Consider the following 24,456-nt stretch of genomic DNA (forward strand, 5'->3'; position numbering starts at 1 on the left):
GAAGTGTGTATATGCCAGCTGCTCTCTGCACACACACACACAGCTCAGTTTTGGGTGTGTTGAACTCTGAGGTTAAGGCCTCTGTGTTTGTGCCGAGAGGTTTTCGTTTCCCTGTCATTAAAGTCTGTCGAGTCTCCCTTCGACTTCTCGTGCTGTAATTGATAACTTAGATCTTTATTTTCACAGCATGTATCTTTAAAGCAGTTTTGACCATGTAGAATGTCGATTTTCTTTTTTTTTATCCCATTTGATTCATCATTTACTTCCTGGTATGTAATATTCTGGAAACCCTGATACCCTGATGTGGTCGTCACGGTTTACTGAGCAGCCTCTCAGAACGACCTTTTGAAGTGGCGCCACACAACATTGGTGGATTTATTTGTAGTTATGCAAGTTTCCATACTCCAGTGTCTTACTTCACCAGTGTTGGTTAAGTTATGAAATGTAATCAGTGACAGATTACTGAAAATGTAATAAGCAATGTAACTTTTCGAATTGCTTCAACAAAGTAATCAGGTAGAGCAATGTGCACTGATTTGATTGACAGACGAGAGGCGGCGCAAATTCAAACCAGTCAAAAACAAAATTTGAGCGCATACTGGCCAATGAATGGAGCCCGTCTGGACGTATAGACTGCTCCTTGTAAGCCATCCTACCCTTGATGGTGTTGCATTCAAATATGCAAACTGCAACTCCATATATTTTGTTGTTACATGTAACCAGTTACTCTGCTACGCTGCCTTTCACATGCATATGCCCATCAATTGAGGAAGGTGCAGGAAAAGATTTGGTTTCCAGCCAAAATTGGCTTTCTGCTTCATGCTGCATGTGCGTACAACAAAGTAAAGTGCTGCACACACCTGTGAACGACAACAGTTTGCAGGGAAGTCGAGGCCTTTATGCCGCAAGACATGAGGCATCAGTCAACGGTGTCTGAGCTCCCTGATATCCGTTGACGTTAGCTTGGAGGTGGTGTTGAGATATGATGTTTGTCCTTCTATTGAGCAATGCGGCTGCTTGGCAGGGTGTTGTAACTGCTCCACTGTATCAGTCTGAGTCCCAGCTAACTCGAAAGAGGAACTTGTCGAGCCGTTGGACTATAAAAATCAGGAGGGGCTGCACTGGCAGACAGCTTTTCCCCTCTAGTAAAGGCTGATATAAGCTCAAGAACAGATAGCGGAGGATTGTTTTTCTGTACTGTTGTGCTTTTGTTTGTGTCTGTCGAAGTTTCAGTTCACACATGCATTCACACATCGTGGCCAAATCCAACCTTTACGCCCTGTTTCTTTTTCCGTAGCTCCATGTCCATCGCCTCCAGTTTGGTGGGTGAGGATGCCAAGACCAAGTTCCTGAGCAAGATGGGTCAGCTGACCACCTCCGGCGCCATGCTGGCCAACGTCTTCCAGAGGAAGAAGTGATCGCGACGCTGACTGGCTGACCATTGCAGCTAACTGACGATCCCCTCGCTGTCTTTGGGAGCATTTCATTTCACTGGGAAAAGCATTGGTTCAGCTTAAAGTAGAAGAAGTGTGTTGTTTATCCAATTTCAGGAAGTGGAGGTGTGTCGAAAGTTGTGTTGGTCTCAAATATGCAGTGCAGCAGGACTCCGTGCACTTTCAAGGTGAACAGCTATGTTTTTGGGCGTTGAACGCTGAGGTCTTCCCCTCTGCTCACCTCTCCTTAATCATGACGAAGGCGTTAACAAGGACGAGGGATTTGCTCTTTCGAATCAGCGTTGTTAACATTTCAGAAAGAGGGGAGAGAGGAACGAACTGAACAGTATTGAGATTCACCCGAAGTGGTAACAAGGGACCTGCTTCCTGGACGTTTCTGGACTGTCACAGAATTCAATGTCATTTCAGTGCAGTACTTCTCGTATCAGAAGAGCGTCACACATCTCTAAGAAACTAAACTCTGAGCGCAGCCTGCTGGATTTTTATTTCCAATTTTAAACGCCATTTTGGGGGGAAAGAGCTGTGCGACAGACGGATGCGTTAACTTGCGTTTGTGCTTGAATAATAGTCCTGAAGACACGAGAATGGTTGTGGGTCTGTCGAGAATGCCTTGTGCAGTGTATCTGTACGGCTCCGATGTTTCGCCTACTTGAAGCTAAGAAAAAGAAATGTCTTGCCTTTATTTCCGTCTCTGGTTTTTGTTTTGATAGCTTCTATTTTATAACTTATTTATGTCTTAATGAAGAAAACACATACCTTATTCCAACTTCCAAAGAAATTTGCACTTCACTTTGCTATTTTGTTCTTTATTATATAAATATATATATGTTTTAATTCAAAGTCTCATACATAATGGACATTATCACTACTGTTAATGGATCAGTTTTTTTGTTTATCCGTTTCGGCGATGTGTAGTTGAAGAGAACACTGGTCATAATTATTCCTCTCTGTCCGTTGCATCTTGTCCGTCTGTGTTGCAGTGTCTCTGATATTGTACTTTTTTTTTCTAAAGTGGGTATTTGGTTCTATTTTTTGTTGTTGTTCTTTTTCAATATGCTCTAAGAGAAACAGTAAATAACTGTATCATACACTGAACCGAAGAGATGGTACTCATTATGTATATTTGAAATTGGTGTCATGGTGTAATAAAAGATGGAGATCAGTTGTGTACTTAAATGTGCTTGTGGAGGCCTGCGTGCTTTTTAGAGGTTTTGATTATGGCTCAGAAGTGTAGACAGGTGTTGAAGGCTGTAAAACGAAGTCATTTCATGAACAAACACACACTCCGGCAGTCCCTGCCCCTCGCATCCAAGCCTTTGATGTCGTCTATTGTCTGCCGGTACGGCGAATCAAAGTCCATCTGAGGGACATTCCAACAACTTACCCCAAATACACAAGTAAAAGCTCAGATGTGCCGTCAAGATTACACTATCTCTCAATGCGGGATATCTGTCCTTCAACAGGGCAAGAATTTAACAGGGCTGTTAAAGCACAATCCATCATAGTGACAAGAAACGTGAAATTTTCAATCTTACCAGTAACAGGCAGGTTTTTCCCCAGTTGCACTGTTGATTGACCTGCTGTGGAATCTGGTACATGCATGTGTGTTGAAAGTAGAAATGGGTCAGTTGGACTGCACTCATTTAGTGGTTGAACATTGCGTGAGTGCACACCCCATGATTTGCATATTCAGGCTAATATTCAACCATCATCACTGATAACATAACAGGTGGACAAATATAATTGATACAACACAGGCTTGGGGCTGTGTGTGTGTGTGTGTGTGTGTGTGTGTGTGTGTGTGTGTGTGTGTGTGTGTGTGTGTGTGTGTGTGTGTGTGTGTGTGTGTGTGTGTGTGTGTGTGTGTGTGTGTGTGTGTGTGTGTGTGTGTGTGTGTATATATATCTATCTGTGTCTTTAGATATGTGCGTGCAGACAGATGCCTGATATTTGCATTCAAAGTGAAGTTTTTGTTCTTTGTGTGTCAGAACAACCCCTCTGCTCGGCTTTGTATCGGCGTGCCAACGTGTGGAGCTGCATGCACAACTGGGTGTGAACCTGCATTTCTATGCGTGCCATCATGAAAATTCAGTTTTGTTTGTGCCGAAATGGCGTCAGCAGCCAGCTCTAACTGACATTGGTGACTGGGGTGACTCACAGATCACATCTGTTTCCAAAGCAAGCAGGAGCGATGCATATCCAACCCTAAAACCACCGGAACATGGTGGCTAAGGCTTAATGTTGTTATTCAGCTCTGTCTGTATGTGACTGCCATGTGCATGTTTTTCAGGCCTGCAGTGCGTTCAAGGGAGACCATGCCGAACCCTTGAGCCCTCCTCCAAAATCATGGTACCAAAAGAGGCTGTGGCTGCCTTCTTTCTGTGTTGCGTTAATGGAAACCACTCAGCAGCTTATGGCCTGCGTGTGCATTTTTGTGTGTATGAGCTGTCTGGCATCGGCCTACTTCATCTGAACTCTGACTTGTTTTAAGTGATGCTAAGCAACAAAACTCACATGCCTGAAGAGCTACACAGTCTGTGCTCTGACCAAGGTCACATGAAGTGTGATGCTTGTAAAGCAGCATGGTGTCCGCCTGCAGTGCATCTGCGTTTTTATACATCAAAACAAGCTACTTTGAAACCTCCGTGTTTGAAGTGGGGCCTAACAGGGACTTCTCTGTGTTTGCAGTTCAGTTTTGTTGTTGGGGTTTAGCTCGCTGGGAATATCTGGGGTTCGTTCAGAATCAAGCTGAGGATTCTGATTGGGCTCTTTTAGCAATCTGGCTCTTAATTGCTACTGTGCACACTGCAGAGGCCCCACCACAAAACAACTTTTCTCAGCATGTTTTACGGGAAGCAGGGCAGAAGGAGGACAGGGTCCATTACCTCCTCTGGCTTAGCTTAAAACTCTCATTATTCTTCCTCTTTCTCCCTCTGTTGAGCTCCTTATGAGTGCAAAAGTTCTTTACTATCACACGCCTCACTTCAGCATCAGTCACTGTTGATTTTTAGACAGAGCTGATCTCGTGTTTATGAAAGCATCTTAAGTATCAGTATGTGCAAAGTTCCTCTCTGTCCAGAGTCATGACTCTTGTACTCATCAAGGAATGAAGATTCATTTCCTTGGATCTCTCTCTTTTTTTTATTTTTTTTTTTATTTCTCACCTCACCACTCCACTTTCGTGCCTATCAGCCCCCCTTTTTTAATCCATGCAGGGCCCACACGTGCAATTTGATATTTGCATAACTGTCACCTTGAGGAGAACGTATAATCCACTCTCTCAAACCTTCCCTCTCATGACTTGCCAAGGTAGGCTGGGTTTGGTCCTCCATGCAAATTTAGAGGAAAATACACCCAGTGCTTTTTCTCCATCTGCCCTGGGAGCATATTTCCTGGAGGCAGAATACATTTCAAATAAATGACTTTTGTTTCCTGTATGAGTGGTCATGGCTGTTTCAGGACACATGCTCCAGGAACTATGTCCACTCACCTCCGTGATGCAGAAAGAGAGATCTATGGAAGTGACCACATGCTTTGCCTGTGAGTATGGGGTCATATCTGGATCCATCTCTGGCACGCGGCATTGACTCAGCTTGTTTGACTAATCATATGGAAGTGTCACTTGACAAACTGTCAAAATAAATTGCGCAGCTGGCTGTTGGGCAGCTGAGCATCGTAAAGTTGGTATTCACAGAAAGAGAGAAACATGTTGTGACAGTACACTTGTAATTCCAGTGTATAAAGGTTCGTGTTACCATGATAAACTTCCATCACTGACAGGCTCACTTAGTCTGAGTGTCTCATGCACACTCACTCACTCACTCACTCATTCATTCAGAGAGAGAGAGAGAGAGAGAGAGAGAGAGAGAGAGAGAGAGAGAGAGAGAGAGATCAGTACATAGAGGCAGGAGAGAAGAGAGGGGGGAGGTGAAGTTTCTTCCTCACACATGACAACGTGGAGGAGTTCCCTCCCTCAGTCACTCGGTCAGTTTTTACAAGCTGTTGCACGAAGCTTCCTCCACAAAGCGTGGGTGAAAGCAGAAGGAAGATGAGAGGAGAAGAGAGGAGGGAACCGCAGCTGCCTTACCGGGAATGAAGGCGCAAGAATGCCCTGTGAGACGGTGTGGAGGACCCGCCACATTTACGCACGCAAGAAGAAGTGATTTAGAGTCGGATCGCGGTGTTAAGAGTCATCGTCTTGGCTGAGAGAGAAAAGTTTGCATCAGAACTAGTCTCCGTTAAGCCGCAGAGATGAGACGGAACTTTTCTACCAGTTGGATAGTCCGAGGTTGGATAACATGCGTCCTCGTCACCTTTTACGCACAGGTAAAAACGGACTTTCTGGAGCTAGAACTAAGGTTTCCATGCCTCCGATAAGAAGATTAGCGGTGTATTTAAAAAGTCAGAAGAGCTGATAATTGCTTTTTTTCTGTGCCGTCTCCCATGCACTACGTTTGCGGTGCTGGCCGGTTTTATTCGCGAGTGGCAGCTCGCGAATAAAATGATATTCGTCATGGTTTATTTTTCTTGAGTAGAAGGACAGGGCGATATGTAACGATATACCATTTTATGTGTCATCACATGAGATGCTTTGTATAAAGAGGCCAGAGAAGGGAGGGGTGTTGGATTTTTACGCCCGGACACTGACTGGAAACAGTTGTGTTTGGGTCGGGTCCACCTCCCCTGTTCTGACCGCAAAAACGCCGCTGGCAGCTGGATGCTCCTCTCCCCTCACCAGGAATTCTCTCCCGGTCCAGAGGGGACCGGCGCGGGCCAAATGGCTCATCAGGAGCCTCATTAGCTGCGCCAGAGGAGAGGTTTCCAAGGAGGATCCGGAGGGCTAGACGCTAAAACTAAACATGTCATTGTGTTAAGTTTCAGTGTCACCAAGTTTTTTTCGATGCTGTCTTGTTTTCATTGCATCAGGATTTCATCAGTGCCATGCTTTAAGGCCTCGAATAAAATATAAAAACTGATCTTATGCCACAGTTTAACTGAAGGGAAAAAAAGTGAATGGCCCTTGACATGTTGTCCGTGTTGTTGTTTCGTCCAAGGAGTTAACTCTGTCCAGGTGGAGTAGTTTATAAGCTGTGGTTGTAGTGGTGGGACTGCTGGGCACCAGTGATCTATCACTGCCTGTTGGCCTGTGTTACCGTAAGCCAGCATCGTTATGACTTAGACTGGAACAGACGCGCTTTCTTCCCCTTTTTCTTCTCTGCCTCTCCAACATAAGATAATGCTTAAAAGCACCGCAGCATGCCCAATGCTGAGATCCAGAGAGTAACGAGGAGAGATGTTTTTCAAGTAACAACAGCGAGTAAATACAGATCTAATGCCTGGAAAACGAGTCACTGTGCGGGAGGGAGGAACCATTTTTCATCTACGTTTTAAGGTGACACTGCAAACCTTTGGCTTTGCTTCGTTCTCACCGTGGTCTTGCCATTACTGACTCACAGTATCCCAAAAGAATTCCCCTTCGTTTTCTTGGTTTTCAACCGCTTCATCCAATCCATTCCAAATTCATTTCAAACTGTCTGTGTGACATTGTGCAACAGAAGATTACTTCAAGATGTCGAGAGCAGAAAAGTCAGTATATCATAAGTAAGCTGAGCTTTGGTGGATTAATCGACTTGCCTTCCCAAATGGCTCCTGTGCTTTTTATAGGTCAGCTTCTCCAGCCATCCATGCATTCATGCATCCGACCGTCCTTCTGCCATTCAACCATCAGCAACCTCTCACTGCCTCTTTCACTTTAACCATTCCATCCATCCGTCCACTGTCTCTTCAGTAATCAGTGTTGTGTCTGCTTGGTTTGAGGAGTAACTCTGCTTCAGGCCTGCAGATCCAAACTTGATATAACTACCCAGACAACAGAGACATTCAACTGGTAGATAATGGAGCTTTGTGTGGGGAAGGAATTATAATTGTTTTAAGACCTTCAGTGTGCCTTGAACACACCTAGATAAAGCTGACTAGTTGAATTAAAACAGTTGGCACAGATTTAAGGTATCATGGGACTTCTTTTCCAGCTTTTTGCAGCATCTGTTTTTGCTGAGTTCCTGTCATTTAAACTTTTTCAGTGTCGTGTTGACAGATTGTTTGGTTCCGCCGTCTCCGCCGATTTCCACAGCTTTTCTTTCATATGAAGCCACTCTTCCTGCTGCAGTTCTAAAAGATGTCAGTTTATGTGCGCCAGAGGATTTTTCCCAGGAATAACGTGGCCAGTTTTTAAGATAAGACAACAGGAAGCGTCAAGCAAATGCAAAGTGTGATTTGTTCTTACTCAAGCAATAATCCACGGAGTTGTTGAGATGCTCATATGGTTGAGGTGTTGAAAGCGCTTATCAGGAGTATGAGATTTCAAAACTGGTAAATACCCTGATTTGTGCAGGTGGCACTTCAAAGCATTTGTTTTTATGGCTGTGAAAGAATTAATCACAGGTGCAAACATTGCACAAAGATTCAATTGTTATGCATTATGCTTTTACAGCACCTTATCATGGATCGCGGAAACCTCTGGAGGCCTGAAAGTCAGCCTGTGCTTCTCTTGGCTCGGTGCCAATGGCTGCCGTTATGCAAATTCTGCAGTTTTCTGACAGCAAATGGAATGCATTCTGCGTCACACTCCTATTTGATAGGATCACACAACTGGAAAAGGATTTAGATAAACAAAACCTCTTGGAAAAGGTGATAAAGATAGGGTAGTTGCTGAATATCACCAGAGCAGTAAGACAATAAACGTCCCTTTTGTCACTTTTCTCCGTTGCATGCAGCCCACCATCCATCCATCTGGCTATGTCCTTTCCGTGTCCTATCGCTTTCTTTTTAAAGTTTCCTTGAGCCTCACACACAAACCTAAGTGTATGTTTGAATCCATACAGTAGATAAAGTTAGTTTTGAGGTTGGATGTTCGAGCTTGACACTCACGATAACCTGCAATCATATAGGGTGGATCAGCTCTTTTCCTCTTACATATATATTTAGTGAGTCAAAACATACTGCCTCGGATAACTGAGGCCCAATGTTTAGATGTGGCTGCAACAAAAATACAATTCCCAGCATTCTTTTGGCTTCCTGTGCAGTTGTCCGGATTGACCACCACTGGCTTCACAGATGTGTCTCTACAGCTCTCTGCACAAAGACATGAACTGCTTTGCATGGGAACCTTTCCTGCTTCTGCCACTTCTGTGTGCTGCAGCACATGGTCCTCATTAGTGCTGCGGTCCGAGCTATGAGAGCTGTGCATCATTATCCCCCTGGTTAGATTATAAAACAAAGACTGGCTGATGTGTGAGAGGCTGAGTGGAGGTAATTAAACGTTTGGCAGTTTTCATGTTGCATGTTGTGGTAGCCTGAGGCCGTACAGACAGACACTAAGAGTTGAAAGAGTTTAATGTGGAGGTGTGAGATGGAAATAACAAGGGGAGGAGGGGGAGAGGGGGAGAAAAGCGGTGTCTGAGTTAAATCTCATTATTCTTTATCTAAACTGTCATTATTGCTGACAAGTATGATGACAGACAGACAAATGTATGGGGAGAGCAGGAGGATGGGTTTGTCACATTAAAGTGGAATACTGCAGAACTAGAATTTCTTGACCACATGAATTACTGAATCAATGTATAATTGATTTTGTGAGAGAGAAAAGCAGGAGGTTGGTCCAAGGTCAGAGTGCACTCGGGCCTATAGGTTGTGTTTTTCTACATTTATATTTAGACACTGTGGCTTTGGCACAGTTTCTGTCATAACAGCCAGATTTTCTAATTCAGCAATGTGGTGAGGAGAACACCAGCCCCTAATTTAGGGCGGCTGGAGGGTGTGTACAATATGTGTCTGTGTGTGTGCATGTTGATGTGTGTGTGTGTGAGAGAGAGAGAGAGAGAGAGAGAGAGAGAGAGAGAGAGAGAGAGAGAGAGAGAGAGAGAGAGAGACCCTGCATAGTTAACCCTTGTGGTCTTTATACCAGAGTTCCCAATTATTGTTTAAATCACATGTGGATGTTTCGCTGTTCATCTCCATGCTCCTCGCAACAAGAGCTTTGGTAATCCAGGCTAATGCTATAGTTGACACTAATGAATAACAGCAGGAGATTTAGCATTATAGCAAGTCACAACAGACTTTTAGGGATGAGCTCACCCGATAGCTTAACAGCATCTCACCTTACCATTTACTTAATGGGTGTTTCTGACAAATAGGCTATCCTGTCTAAATCATGGTGATTTCTTTTTTAACAGTTCGCTAGTGGGGATCAGAATATCTGCAGCCAAGTGTTTATTAATTCCAAGCCAACTGGAGCTGGTTGCATCTAGTTCCACTTGGTTCTCCTCACATAACTGGATCGTACTGGGTTTTAGTGTGCTGGTTTGGAGGGTCTACAGTGCTGTGGTCAGGTGCTTCTGAGAGTGTGGAAAGAATTCCAGGGCATGTCTTGGAAATGTTTTAACCATCGTCTTCGTGTCATTACTCACCGCCATCTCAAAATATCATGTGTGGATTTGAGAGATGAACCAAGGAAGGATCTTTGTAGAAAAGTGTGGCTTTCATTTGAGGAAAATTGTATAGAACTGATGGAAAGTGGGTGTTTTTGTCATGATAGAATTTGATATAACCTATTTTCTGTAAATAAGTATGGTTGTAAAGAAGTGTGGTGAAAGGATACAAGACAAGAAAAGTAGTCGGCTCACATAAAAAAGCTGAATTTACACAAAATAACAGAAAACTAATTTTATGTCTTGATATTTTTTAGAACGTGGTCTCCAAATCTCTCCAGTGTGATGACAAACATTACTTAAAAAACTCCAGATGCTGCAAGAAGTGTGAACCAGGTAATAACACACGCACAAACACACACACTCAGGTGGTGTGAGCATTTTGCAAATTTGGTTTGCTCAGTGGAAGCAGCATGAAATATAAATAGATTTCCATTCACAAAGATCCTATATCAAAAGGGGAAGGGCGGTTTAAAAGGGAACATTTTGGCTTAAAATGGCTCAGAAATGCATGTGTGTTTTCACAACCACACATACACACACGATTTACTGTGACATTTGATCCACTGGAAGTACCCACTTCTTTAAAAGAGGAAAAGGGCTCTAATTTATTCAATTTCCTCCTTCTTTTCTCCTGTTCCATTAGGTTTTTAGTGGTTAGTGTGATTATGCATGGGTTGTTAAATCCATCTGCCTTTCTTCTTCCCTCTCTCTCTCCCTTTCCCTTATTCTCCATTAGGCTTCCGTGTGTTTTCTGACTGCACTGATTCAGACGAGACTAAGTGTGTTAAATGTAATCGTGGTGAATACCAGCCCAGCTGGACTGACAAGATGCGCTGTCTTCAGCAGAAGTTCTGTGACCCAGGTCGGTACCTGCAGCTTGAACGAGGACTTCAGAAGCCTGAGAAACCATTCAAATGTTTAGCTACTTATGACTGAATGCAAATGTTTCAAATATGAGATTGAGACCTTTTAATATAAAACTATGCAGTACAACAATACCAAAAAGTACTGCAGCAAAGATCACCACAAGAATAAAGCACCACCTCAGTATTTACTGCTGTAGTTTTGTGTTGATTTAGGGGTTCTCAAAAAAAGAAATGCTCCGATCGTGCAAAAAAATGTTCTTGTGTATAATTTTCATGACGTGAGCTCAAAACTTAAGTGTCCTCCAGGAAAGTGTCTCATAGAATAATCTCAAACTCTTTGTAACGAAGCCAATTCTAAACTCTGCACAAACCACAGCACAACTCCAGATTCAGCCTGTGGAGTGAGGTTTTCGATGCAACACACATTAGCATTCCTTTCAAGGCTTTGGACCTACCTCTGTGCTAAAAAACTCCCTGCTCTGACCTCCAGTCAAGGGTTTCATGGAGAGGCCTGAGAACCCTGTGGCGGAGGAGCTGTGTCGCTGCATTCCCGGCCTCCAATGTTATCCCATCAACTGCGAGTACTGTGAGAGGATTCCCACCTGCAGTGCTGGATATGGACTCGAGGGGGACCCTGGTGAGACACACTCGCACAAAATCCAAATCAAACAATCACAGCAGGGTGTCACTTGGAGCTAAACCGCAATGTATGTTGCTAATTCCAGAGTCCACGAATGGAAGGAAGATCTGTGTTGCGTGTAAGAAAGGCTTCTTCTCTGCTGACAACAGCGCCGAACAATGCAAGCAATGGACTAAGTAAGTGTATATATGCGTGCATGCACACGCGCCCAACCACACACACGCACACACAGTTTTTTGCCTGGAATCTTTTAATTTTATGAAAGGAGAATGGGTAGTTTGGGTTGCCCTCCTCCGGCACACCACCAGCCAGCTGCTATGAGTAATACTCACACCACTTCCTCTGGAACCCGGGACCAGACACCAGCTTCCACTGCTGGCCAGATCTGTGACGGTGACGATGACGATGGAGAGACAGAGAGGGAATTTTGTTTTCCTCTCCGTCTATCCGTCCCTCGTCATCGCACATCCACTCGTAAAGGTTAGCAGGTCGGCTGGCAAAACAGTGGAGAGGAGGAAAGAGAAAAACATGTCGTATGTCCACGTGTACAAATGCTCCTCTTCACTCTGTGTTTCTGCCGTCTCATCCTCTCTTCTAGCTGTAAGGCTGAGGGCAGGAGTGAAACAAAGCCGGGCAGTGCTCAGGCTGACGCAGTGTGTGGACCACCTGTCTCTGGTAAGACGAGGCGATAACCCCGATTAGAATTGTATCTTTGGCAGATATTTAGCGCTGACAGTAGATGGAGAGTACGCAAACATGCTCTGAACTCCTCTTTTGCAGGTGCAGCACCCTCCTGGGTTGTCGTTTCAGTGCTGTCAGTCATCACCGTTCTGTGTCTCCTCATCCTGCTGCTCTTCTGCTACAAGGACAAACTGAAATTACTCTCTGGTAGGTTGCAGTCATATTGATCCTGATGTTCTCTTCCAGCTAGATGCTTCATTATTGGTAATATAACTGATTTCAAGGTGTCATACAGTGTAGTGAGTCACAACAGACATGCATTGACTTTCACAAGTGGTTGTGTGTAGCAGAGAACCAGAGGGGTTACAAAGCATCTGAAATCTGTTCTGTATGAGTTGATAAACTCAGTACATCCTTTCCAGCATTTATCAAATATATCTGCCTGGAGTCCCAAAGCAAAAATGTCATGCATCGCATTAAACCATTTTTCTTAATGGCTTTTCTACTGGCGAGCAGCATTATTCTAAACATATGTGCTGCTGAAAAGCCAAGAAGCTGTGGTGGCATTTAACCCAAGTACAAGACCCGGACACAAAAGTCAATCTTGATTTTTCAAACTTTTTCCGTGCTATCTGATTCTTTTCCAGCAGCTGTAAAGCTCAGAGCGTTCCCAAAAACACATCTGCTCCTGCATTTCGTTCAGCGTTAAGGTGCAATATGTTGTTTCTTTTTCTAGTGAATCTGCGATCCTGTGTCCAGAATCTGAAGAGGACGAGGATACAACAGGTGAAGTGGAATTTCAGTTAAAAGGCAATGGAAGTACACAAAGAATAATCCCATCTACTTATTAGAGTGTTCCTGAAATACATGAGATGAAATGAAACACTCAGGAACAAATACAGCTTATACTGTATCTCTTACTCTTCAGGCACAAAATAACAGTTATTTACCATTTTCCTCTCCTTGTTTCTGTCACTGTAGGAGACCTTGGCCCCCCTTTACCAAAGTGGAGCAGGAGGGGGAATAGGAGGAGGCCCTGGAGGCCCCAAATGTACACCATGTGAGACCACCAAACTCATCTGCCAAGCACCCCACAGCCCTGCTGATGAGACCCCATGCACCTTCCCTACTTCTGTTCCTGATGTCAAGGTCTCACTGCCCCTAACAGGGGAGACGACAGAGGAAGAAGAGACCAAGGGGAAGACGGTGATGGAGGATCAGAGCGAAGGCTCTGGAGAACCCGAGGAGGTGTCAGAAGAGGAGGAGGTCGTGAGCGTGTCTCCTCTTTTGGCAGGTTCTTGTGTGTGTGTCATTCCCGTCCGCGAGCCGCTGGAAGTCGGGGAGAATGAGGACTGTAGCCAGGCTGTCAGCTCCGGGACTCCAGGAACCTGCTCATGTGGAGGCCTTGATGGAGATGATAGTGGGAAGGTGGAGAACAGTGATAGTTCAAGGGCGGACAATGGAGAAAAGGGTGACAGAAATCAAGAAAAAATGGTTTTAGCCAAGAGTGAGACAGGCGTCACCTCTCTTGTCTCTCTTTCTCCCCCACTGCTCCACTCCTCCTCTGTAATCCCTCCATCCAGTCCGCTTCCTGAACTGTGCCTGCCGTTGTCCCAGGCTCAGGTGAAACCAGAGTTCAAACCTCACCTGACTGACAGGTCACTTGTAAAACAGGAGGAATTATACAGACTGGCGAGCACAGACTCCACCTCAAAAGAGAACAGTACAACCTCCACAGTGACCTCGGTCAGCCCCTTGATGACTTCCTCCTCTGTTGGAGATCTCTACCTTGACAAGCCCCCTGAGGCTTCGAGCCCAGAGCAAAGCCAGGCGCTTTCCTGGGGGGACAGCAGGGGAAACAAGCTCTCTTCTTTGGGGTCAGAATTGGCGTGCACACCTGAGAGCCTCCATAGTCAGCTGGCTGAACCAACTCTTACCTCAGGTAACTTTTTAAAGTTTCTAAGGTTTAAAACAAAACTATGGAAGCCTTTTTCTGTCAAAATTGAAATGAGAAAAATGAGAATACTAATTGTAAAACAAAGTTATGAGAAGATGATTTAATTCAAAACTCTGTCATACTAAGTCAGACTTGTGACTTTTGACCTAAAAAAAAAAAAAATAGATACTAAGTATATTAAGTAGCTGGATGCTAGTTTGACTTGCTAAAAGTCAAAATTATAACTTAATTGTTAAAAAAAAAAAAGTAAAAATTCTGATAATACATTTTGACTTACTTTCATAATTTGAGGTAGTCATAGTGTTAAAATTTTAAATTTGACTTGTTTCCTCAAAAGTTTTTAATAATGTTGACTTTTCACTTAAATTAAATTAAGTGATTTATTATTGCATAACTCTGACTTGGAAAGTCATTCTCATAATTCTGATTCAGTATATCATTATTTGCACTGAGTATTACTGTCAGTGTTTTTATTTTTATTATCACTGAACTTTACAGTACTTTCCATGGCGCAAATGAGCTTCCATACATCTGTGTGTCAATTCCCAGAAAGCCAGGCTATTTGTGGCTCTCCTGGGGCAATACAAAGATGCAATGGAGATGAATATTTTTTGGATAATTTTGCTATGACCACTCAACAATGCGAGTGAAAACTGAATGCACAGTGGTTGTGTGCTATGGGGATAATGGCTCATTACAAAGACTGTGGGACCACAGTTGTGTTTGCCAGGTGGATTCTGTGTTCTTTGTTTGTGTAGGCAGCCACCACTGTGTTGCCACAGGGTCGTAGCCATACATGATTTGATGCACTACATAGCAGCGTTGCCTGTCCGCAGAATAGGTGGGACTAGCCACGAAGAATAACAGAATGAAATATATGTCGGTTTTAATGGAAAGTTTTACTGTCACATGGTTGAACTTGTATTGTTCTCGCCGAGACCTTTGCACACTGCCAAGGAGAAAAATCTCCGGGAAACATACTTACTGTGCCTCAAACACTGAGTGGTTATGGTTAGTTATAAAAGCAGTATTATCAGAACAGTCTCCTCTGGTACAGTGGTTTGCTCAAATTGGGGTATTATTAGGTGAGCAAAACTTATGAGAGAGGATTGGTTTCAGTATAAGAATGAGAAATGTGCCTGATTGTGTCCAAGAAATATGTTTTTATTAAGGCCAGTATTGATGGTTGGATCCTGAATGTTGGGGGGAGGGGACCACACAGGGAGCAGGAATAAGATATGTGACTGTTTGATGAGCTAGTGAACCACCAGAACCACACTCTAACATAGTGTTGTGCTTGTGTGTCAGTGTGAACTATGCCATCTACAAAGCTCCTGTTTACCCAGAGTTCCATAGGGTTGCGCAAAGTGACCACAGCTTTAATTGAAGCAAGATGTGCGCAGCTTGAGTAATACTTTTATAATCCTGCCCACCCAACAAAAACACACACACACACACACACACACACACACACACACACACACACACACACACACACACACACACACACACACACACAAACTTGTGAAGACTTTTTTTTTTTTACTCTCACTGATGACTGGGTACTTTGATTACATGCTGGCCCGACATGAACATCATTTCCCATCATGCAGTAATGACAGTTGATTAACTGGACTTCCCACACATGCTATTTTAAGGTCAAGCAAGGGTGAGAGGTCTCACCTGTTCCCCCTCTGTCTGCTCGGGTCACACGTAGAAGCTGTCCACTGTGCAGCGTCAGTCTTATCTGGTGGCCACTGGAACAGTTTGCTCAAGGGCATCTCAACAGTAGTAATGACCCTGATACATTTTACTGTTCGAAGGGATTAAAACGGGTGGCTGTCCACGTGAAAAGAGCAAGATTTTGGGTAGAGCTATGTACAGTTGTGGTTTTCTTTGAGATTGAACAGGAGAAGGGTCCTGTAAGAGTTCAGCTTTAGTCTTTGGTTTAAAAGCCCTGTCAGTACACTGTATTGTTGCAATTGTTGGGCATCCAGAAAAATCAGCTTGGTATTAAGAAAGGATAAACAGAGGAACCCAAGCAGATTCCATAGAGCTTTGTTTTCAAAGTTGCGGTGAAATGACATACTTTCAAGCTAGACCTCTCAGACTGGTATTCCGGGAAAGGCTCTCAGATGGGGAACACAGAGACTCACTCCCTGGGAGTGTGTGACTGTGTTTGTCCGTCCTCGCAACTTTATAGGCCCGCGTGTGCTTCTTGGTGCACTGTGTGTGCAGGGGTAAAAGTGTCTGCTTGGGTCTGTTTGCTTACATTTACAGCGATTCTGCGCGCGTGTGTGTGCGTGCGTGAATGTGTGAATAGATGAGGCATGAGCTGTGAGTCACCGAGGGTCGGCCGGTGCTGTCTGCTGGAAACTCAGACAGGAGGCTGGATAAAATAGGAACCAGAGGCTTAATGTGGTGAAAGATGGCTTACAAAACAAAAACACACAGTTTGTTTCCTAATTCACCTGGCTGGCTGCAATCCATGCGCCAACCGTACGTGGACACCAGTAGATCTGTGCAAGTTTGTACCAATGAGATCTCACTGTAGATTTACAAATAAAGTTGAGATAAACCATGGAAAGTTCTCTTGTGGAGAAACATGCTGCTGGATGGAATGAAGGTTAGAAAGAGTTGAACAATGCTTTTTTTCCCCTTTTTTTGCATTTGTTCAGCCATGTCTGTAAAGCCCTACACCCTTGACAAACGGCTTGTTTTCAGAGGTCTTCGGTTTCTCACGCGAAAGAGCCCTGAAAACAAATAGGGCAGAAAGGATATGTTATGGCGGTCTATGTAGCTGCGGCCTTTCTGTGGTCATCCTGCATGGTCATTACACCCACTGTCCGTTTGTCATCTGAGGTTAGCCAAGATATAGTCCCCTCTTACATCATGGATAGGGGAAGCTCTATCTGCCTGTACGTAGGTGGGAACTTTGAAGGCTGCGTCTTACTCAACAACACCATATATACATATTTCTGCACGTTTCCCAATAGGGTGTCAATGCACTTCAAACCAGTCACAGTCAGAAATGATTCATTTGTCATGAAACCAAGGCTTCTGTCACACTAGCCTACTTGTAGTGCTCGAAAAAAACGTATGTACCAGGCAAATATTATCCATAAATAACGTCCCATTTCTCACAATTTCTTTGTTTTCTCCTTCCGTTCAGGTCAGGTGTCTGGGAGCCACAACACCACCTTCATCTCGAGCGGCCAGGTGATGAACTTCAGCGGCGATGTCATCGTCGTCTACGTCAGCCAGACGTCTCTGGGCAGCGACGGGGCGGGGCAGGACGACGCCTTCGGGAGCCCCGTCCAGGAAGAAGCCAATGAGACAGCCCCGTTTTTTCAGAGCTGTCTCAGGTCACAAGGGGACTCCATTTCCCAGAACTGCTTGCAAGACGAGACACTGCCTGTGCAGGAAGTGATAGAGAAGCGGCCACTGGGAAAATGAAAAGTGAACAATGGCTGTTTGTTTGTCAGTGCAGTGATCATCTCCATAACGGCCCCTTATCATTTCTGGTTCCTTCATCTTAATTAGCTCCCAATTATATTACAAATAACAGGGGAAAAAAAACACAATTTGTCAATCATATCAGCTTTCTGTACGAGAACAAGGAAAGCTTTTAATTAAAATGATGGAATGCAATATTTCCATTTCACACAGTCACTGAATCTTGTCTTGAGCATCTCTAAAGTACCTTTTTTCATTTTCCAGTGGAAAGCTGCAGGTTTTTTCAGATGGAAACTCCCTCCATTCCAGACACTGATGGGGAATTTTGTTGGGAATTGGATGTGGAACTAGAGTTGAGACTGGAAGAACGTCATGTTTTTATTCTTGTATGGAAATTGCAGCTGGGTCTTGATACAAAGGAGCGACTATATTTTTTATTTCCCACCTTTCATCAATGAATAGCTCGGGTTAAAGTCTGAAGACTCCTTGTTTTTAACCGTTCTAAATTTGACATTTGGATGATTTCAAGGGTTCCCTTACACAACAAAATGTTCACCATGTGGAAATAATTGTGTTTGCCTGAAAAATCAAGCCATGAAAGTCAATAAATTCATGATAGAAAATTCAATTTATTTGCTACATTTAAAATCTGGCCGGGTCAAATCAAAGATCGTAAAAAAATATATATATAGTAATGAATTTATGGCATTTCACTGAGTGAATTTTCAGTTTTTTTTTTTTTTTTTTCTGGTTTGCAGGGTTTAACAAAAGCTACTTTACAGTAAAAAGATGCACTCAGTGTTGGTACAATGCTTGTTTATCCTGTATGTAGACTTTTCTATTCTCTTCTTATTGCACCACAAGTGCAGTTAATGTCTATAAGAACAAAATGCTATGCATTTGATAAGCTATTTTATTACTGGTTTGTTTTGTTTCATTATGTATTAATGTGCAAGCCTTAATGAAGAAAAGTAAAAATGTCAGCCTGTTAATATGTAGTTTTAATTAATTTTTACAAAGTAGATTGTCTATGTGTTCGTTTAGAGGATGCATATGTGATCAATGCTTTTATGTATTTCAAACAAAGCCTGATGTATTGGGACGACAAGAATGAATATTCTCTTTTTGCTTTCTCTCATTTGATTTGAGGTGTGGAAGTGTTAAGTGGAGCCTTTAACAACAGGCAAAACGCAGACTGTCGGAGTTAAAAGGGACTGTTCAATATATTATGTATGCGCCCTTTCAATAATTTTGTACATATCAATCAAACAATTGCAATGAATGACTGAAAGAATATTTTGATTGAAATTAAATATGTTTTGCATCTAATCCTTTCAGGGATGGCTGCCATCCTGCATTCTGTGGTTTTTCTCTGTCAACTTTCCTATTCTGGGATTGACAAATTACAATGAACGAGTCACTTCTCTCCTCAAGATGATCTATAATCTTTGTGAAGCAATTCTAATTACACATGTGGCAAGGCCTCTCTGTCTTTGTCCCCTTGCTGACAGACAGACAGACAGGCAGCCTTTCATCAGGCCTGGGGATGGCGAGCAGCTGTGAGGAGAAACTAATCTAGCAGTCAGACCAGCTAGCGTCACAGAAAGACCACATGAGAGGAGCTGGCAGCACTCATTTAGGCCTGGTTTGGGTCAGCAGGAGTATGTTTATGTATGTGTGTATGTGTGTGCCTGAGTGTGTCTAAGTGTGCATCTTGTCCCCGCTTATTTTATGGTTGTTTGTGAAAACAGGAAGTTATGACTAGCTTTCACATGGTTTACATGAGACCTGGCTGGCTGGCCAACACAGACCCGTACTGTAGTTTTAAATGATTTCAGCTTTTTTTCTTTTTTTTTTTAACCTTCCCTGAGTGAGAAAACAGTCTCTTATTTAACTGAAGATGTGTAGGAAGTTGCTACAGTCCACCCCCTAGTGGCAACTGTATGTTAGGACAACAGAGAGACAGGAAATCTCAAGTACATGTGAAAATTCTGACTTTCAAACGGAGTACAAGACAAAGCATGTCACATTTTTTATAGACAGGTCCTACGCTGACTATAGTCAGTGTCTCATTTTAACTAATCCAACGGTTTTTAAGTGATTTTGACAAGGAAAGAAAGCGAGGGGAGACCCCCTCTTGAGTAAATCTCCGGGTTCTGCATTCATACTCCTTACTTCCATCCTCATTGTCACCCCAATCAGCAGTTAGGATAACAGCCTCACTGCACATACTTTACAGCTGGGTGATAAACGAGACCTTCCTGTGGAAAGCACCAGAAAACCCACAATGGTGAAACGCTGAAATTACAGTCGGCTCACCTGTGGATGCAGGCTCTCCATTTCACCTGCAGTGACTCTGCTGCACAGACACTTATAGAAGATTAGTTATTAGTTTTCCCCAGTGGTGATTTTACAGGCAGCAGATGCAGTTTCAAGTTACTTCACACGTAACGAAAGAAAGCTTAAAATGCTGTTCATAGGTTAATGTCTCGATACATGATTTGAGTACTTTTCTTTGTTGTTTAGTTACTTTTACCTACAGTTGCATGGGTGATTTTTGAGCAAACTGCAAGGAGGAGAGAAAAAAAAGATGCATGATGTTGCAACATTTTTTTGTGTAAGTCTACTGAGTCAGTAGTCAGAGTCACTGTGTGCAAATACACAAATAGCTCTCTGTTACTTACATTATATCAGTACTTGTCATGTGATTACTTGGCAGGAACCCATTCGTAAATTTTGTCTGATTGATTAGTCACAATGACAGACTTTCAACAGGGGGGGATTGTCTTGAACTCTCCATCATTTTAAAGGCAAACCCTTCTGTCTCTCCCTGTGCCATTTCTCTGCTGTCTTCTCTTCCACATAAGACCTGAGCCTCGACACGTCAGCAGTGGAATAAGGAGCCACTCAAGCTTTAGGAGGGATATTACAAGTTTATATCACGCAATGCAAGCAATCAGGTAAGAAACTTCCAAAGTTAGATATAATCACCAGATAAAAAGAGGAGGTGAAAGTAGATGTGTCGCTTTTAAGAACTGTTTGTAGTAATGCAGTGGAATTTCAATGCACCAGATGCAAACCAAATTTCTACTCACAAACTGATTTACCCTGATAAGGGTGTAAGATGGATGGAGGTTGTCGCTTCAGCTCACTTAAGACAGACGCTGAAATGTCAAGTGAAGTTTCTGAGTCAGTTCAAGGCCTGTGACTTTCAGCTTCATTTTATACGATGACTGTGGTTCCTGACATTCACTGTTTTGCCTTAGGTGGTAAACCTCATCCACCTTGTAATTTAGCGACAGTAAGGTTAAACAAACATGTTGCATAAACAGTCATTTATTCCCTTCATTTTTCTTATTCTGTTGACAGTAAATAGTTGGATTTAACCATCGTGCTTGGTGTCAAGATCCCCCTTAATATTTCTCTAATTGATTACACCTTTGTACCTCACTCCCCAGGTCTCTGTTTATGCCCAAGTGGTCTTCAGATGTGCGCCTAGATGGGAAGACAGCTATAGTAACGGGCGCCAACGTTGGAATAGGCAAAGAGACGGCTAAAGACCTGGCTGGCAGAGGCAAGCGAACACAGCTAACGACAAACGAGTACCATGATGACTTATAGACTCTTTCTTACTGTGTGACTCAGAGTGCCTGTGTGGAAAATCTTTAAAGCTTAACAAGCTTGTGCAAAAATAACAAATATAACGAGGTGGCTCAAGTATTAAACTGCTAAATGAAATGAAATAAATAACACCCATAAGCATATGAACCAATAAAATACAGCTAAATACATATTAGACAAGAGCTAATACTTGCTGTGCTTTATATATGGGCACATAAACACTGAATCAAAGATAAATGTGTAACAGGGAGCTCAGCACCACATTTCCCGGATCACATTTCAACATGAACGTACATGCAAACGCACAATCACCATTAAGAGGCATTAATCTCCGTAGGTGCTCGGGTGATTTTGGCATGCAGAGACATGGCGAAGGGAGAGCAGGCTGCTCGTGACATCATGAGGGAAGTGAAGGCAGCCAAGGTAGTCGCCAGGCAACTGGATCTGGCTGATACCAAATCGATCTGCCAGTTTGCTGAGAATATCTATAACAGTGGGTGGCACGCACACATGCACGCACACACACAAACACACACATGTAGACTGCAGATATAGATAACATGTTTGTTTTTTTTTTCCAGCTGAGAAGGCTCTTCACTACCTGATCAACAATGCCGGTGTGGCAATTTGCCCTCGCAGCCTCACAGTGGACGGATATGAGATGCAATTTGGAGTCAATCACTTGGGTATGAGATTTAACTATTTAGGAAATACACCAGTCTTGGGGAGATTGACATTGTGTCCTCAGTAGTTTTGGGGCCTTTTATTGATGAGAATGAATAATCAGTTGCCCTGGCTACTTTTCGTAGTATGTATTAGTATGCATAAATATGTTCCTTCAGAGTTTTCGTTGTGCTCCTTATGTGTCTCCTTTTCTCTTGCTCCAAACTCCCCCCCCCCCCCCCCCCCCCCCCCCCCCAGGTCATTTCTTCCTGACCTTTCTGTTACTGGACTTGCTGAAGCACTCAGCACCATCCCGGGTCATCAACGTGTCATCATTAACACACACCATGGGCAAGATCCAGTTTGATGACCTGAGCGGCGAGAAAAACTACCACCCGTTCAAGGCCTACGCACAGAGCAAGCTGGCCAATGTCCTGTTTACCAGAGAGATGGCCAAAAGGACTGAGGGTAGGGTGTGTGTGTGTGTGTGAGACACATATTATGCTTCATGTACTGTGTGTCTTTATTTCTATTTCTGAGCCTTTTTGTCTCTTTCCATGTGCATAAAAAATCAATCTGCATCTCTTGTCAGCGTGAGAGTCTCATGCCTCAACCACCACCGCTCTGGGCAAGAAACAGAGCAAGGAGCAACATGTTTGTAGAAAACACAGATGTTTTAAAGAATTAATCATTGCTGCAACGATCACACCTTGTTTGACATTCCTGATGGTAATCTTATCATTTCAATGGAGATTATTATGAGTGAAGAAGGGCTTTTTGTGTTCAAGTATTATCATGCATCTTCTGCATGTCAGCGATTGTGCCATGGATTCTGAAAGTGATGTGATCTGATGTATTTACTATTTCACTTTCCTGCATTTTGCAACCAGTGTTTAAAGTTCTCTTCCAACGCAGTTCAACAAAGCAATATAATAAGATAGAAAGGCAAACAATTTTGGGAAGCTGGCATCCACGTTAACCCACCAGAGAGAAAGGTCTGTACCTAAATGCATCCCTCTGCCTGCAGCTCTTGGTGTGATGACATACTGCGTGGACCCTGGTGTGGTGAACACTGAAATCACAAGGCACATAGTACGCCCTCTTGTGGACATAATCAAGACCTTCAGTTTTGTGCTGAAGACCCCAGCAGAGGGAGCCCACACCACCATCTACTGCGCCGTCACTCCTGAGAACCAGCTGCTTACCGGAGGATACTACAAGTCAGTGTGCAATGCTGCAGCAATACCCAAGATCAATTCAAATTAGCCAAAATCAAGCCACTTAACGCCACCTGCGAAGTGAGAGCAGACATCACACCACACACGTAGACAACCAGATGTCAGACTTTCCTTAATGGAGTGTCATCAGAAACTGTAGCTTCCATTAATATATTTAGTCACAACATCAGTAGTGTCTTCTACATGGCTTCAGCTTTGTGGGTGATGCAGGTCACCTAAGATTCCTCAGCAGGACACCAGCAAACATCTTAAAAGAGGCCACATCCAAAAATATGTCCATCAGCTACATCAGCGGTCCCCAACCACCATTTGGTACCGGGCCGCACAGAGAGACTGAACAAAAAAACACTGTATTGATCATCAGAGTCTGAAAGAAGTTTCGATGAAGTTCCGCCTGTGCCTCTGCGCGCATATCAAACCGCTTCTCTCGGTCATATGATACGGTAGTAAAAATGTAAGCCCACAAGCAAGCAAAAATGAGTAAAGAAGAGGAGCCTACAATTTCCAAGAAAAAGAAAGCTGCATTTAAAGACAGTATCAGCAGTCCTACTTAAAAAAAACAAACAAAAAAACGGGTTTATCGCTTCAGGTGTTTCTCACTCATCCAGCTCGCTCTGCGTAATATGTGACGACAGGCTCGCAAATGAGGCAATGAAGCCTTCTCCTTGAAGAGAAACAAGCGCAGGGCTCTTGCTAATAATTCAGGGTAATGGTGAGTTGTATTTTTATTACATTTTTTTATTCTTTTCTATGGTGGTCCGGCAAATTATTGCTTTATGTGAAACCGCTCCGTGGCGCAAAAAAAAAAGGTTGGGGGCCGCTGAGCTACATGACGTCTAAAGGCAATCTTAGCTACTGATTGGCCATGCACTCTTAAAGCAAATCCATGTTGAAGCCATCATTCATAACATGATGACTACAATGCTGCATGTGTAAAACATCTCATCACTCTGTCTTTCTTCCTTACAGGGACTGTGCCAGTGCCCAGAGCTGCAGGGCAGGTCAGGACGATGGCACTGCCTTGAAGCTGTGGGCCGTGAGCTGCCACCTGCTAGGCATCCGCTGGAGATAGACTTTATCAAACTTAAATAAACGCTCTTTGAAGCAATGCTCATGAGCCACCGTGAGCACTACAGATGTTATACTGATGCTGTTTTTGGTGAAACTGAACATGTGATGCAGGCTACGTGAGGGATGAAAAATAGTTGAAGAATAGGGTACAAGTGCTAGGAAGTAGGTTAAAGAAGGAAATGATAACAGCTGCAGCTAATAAAATATATCCCTGATATCCCAAATTGATATTGTTCTCATGTGTTTTATTTTGTATTTTGATTTTTTGCTTCACAGAAGGAGATATTCAACATTTTGCAAGATTATTTTTATTATTTTCA

At 43.3% G+C, this 24,456-nt stretch overlaps 3 protein-coding genes across 9 annotated transcripts in view; all 3 read left to right on the plus strand.

Annotated features, from left to right (window-relative positions):
* The window catches only part of relch (RAB11 binding and LisH domain, coiled-coil and HEAT repeat containing), a 31,632-nt gene extending 29,002 nt beyond the window's left edge, over positions 1-2,630 (plus strand). For all 7 annotated transcript variants that reach the window (XM_070985651.1, XM_070985649.1, XM_070985650.1 and 4 more), the window contains one exon: positions 1,298-2,630. In XM_070985651.1, coding sequence (XP_070841752.1) covers positions 1,298-1,418 — 121 coding nt within the window. In that variant the 3' untranslated portion in view covers positions 1,419-2,630. The remainder of the gene's footprint in view (positions 1-1,297) is intronic.
* Positions 2,631-5,515: 2,885 nt separating this feature from the next.
* On the plus strand, positions 5,516-17,859 carry tnfrsf11a (tumor necrosis factor receptor superfamily, member 11a, NFKB activator). The gene is made up of 10 exons (XM_070985984.1): positions 5,516-5,780; positions 10,198-10,276; positions 10,680-10,805; positions 11,300-11,446; positions 11,535-11,625; positions 12,048-12,124; positions 12,230-12,337; positions 12,867-12,916; positions 13,112-14,072; positions 17,260-17,859. The coding sequence occupies exons 1-10, from the start codon at positions 5,706-5,708 to the stop codon at positions 17,541-17,543; spliced, it is 1,998 nt and encodes a 665-aa protein (XP_070842085.1). The 5' UTR covers positions 5,516-5,705; the 3' UTR covers positions 17,544-17,859.
* Positions 17,860-20,489: 2,630 nt separating this feature from the next.
* Positions 20,490-24,137, plus strand: LOC139346736 (retinol dehydrogenase 11). The gene is made up of 7 exons (XM_070985985.1): positions 20,490-20,503; positions 21,002-21,117; positions 21,502-21,657; positions 21,746-21,850; positions 22,086-22,295; positions 22,855-23,047; positions 24,035-24,137. The coding sequence occupies exons 1-7, from the start codon at positions 20,490-20,492 to the stop codon at positions 24,135-24,137; spliced, it is 897 nt and encodes a 298-aa protein (XP_070842086.1).
* The last annotated feature ends 319 nt before the right edge of the window (positions 24,138-24,456 follow it).

Source organism: Chaetodon trifascialis, chromosome 18, assembly GCF_039877785.1.
Source record: "Chaetodon trifascialis isolate fChaTrf1 chromosome 18, fChaTrf1.hap1, whole genome shotgun sequence".
Classification (NCBI taxonomy): domain Eukaryota; kingdom Metazoa; phylum Chordata; class Actinopteri; order Chaetodontiformes; family Chaetodontidae; genus Chaetodon; species Chaetodon trifascialis.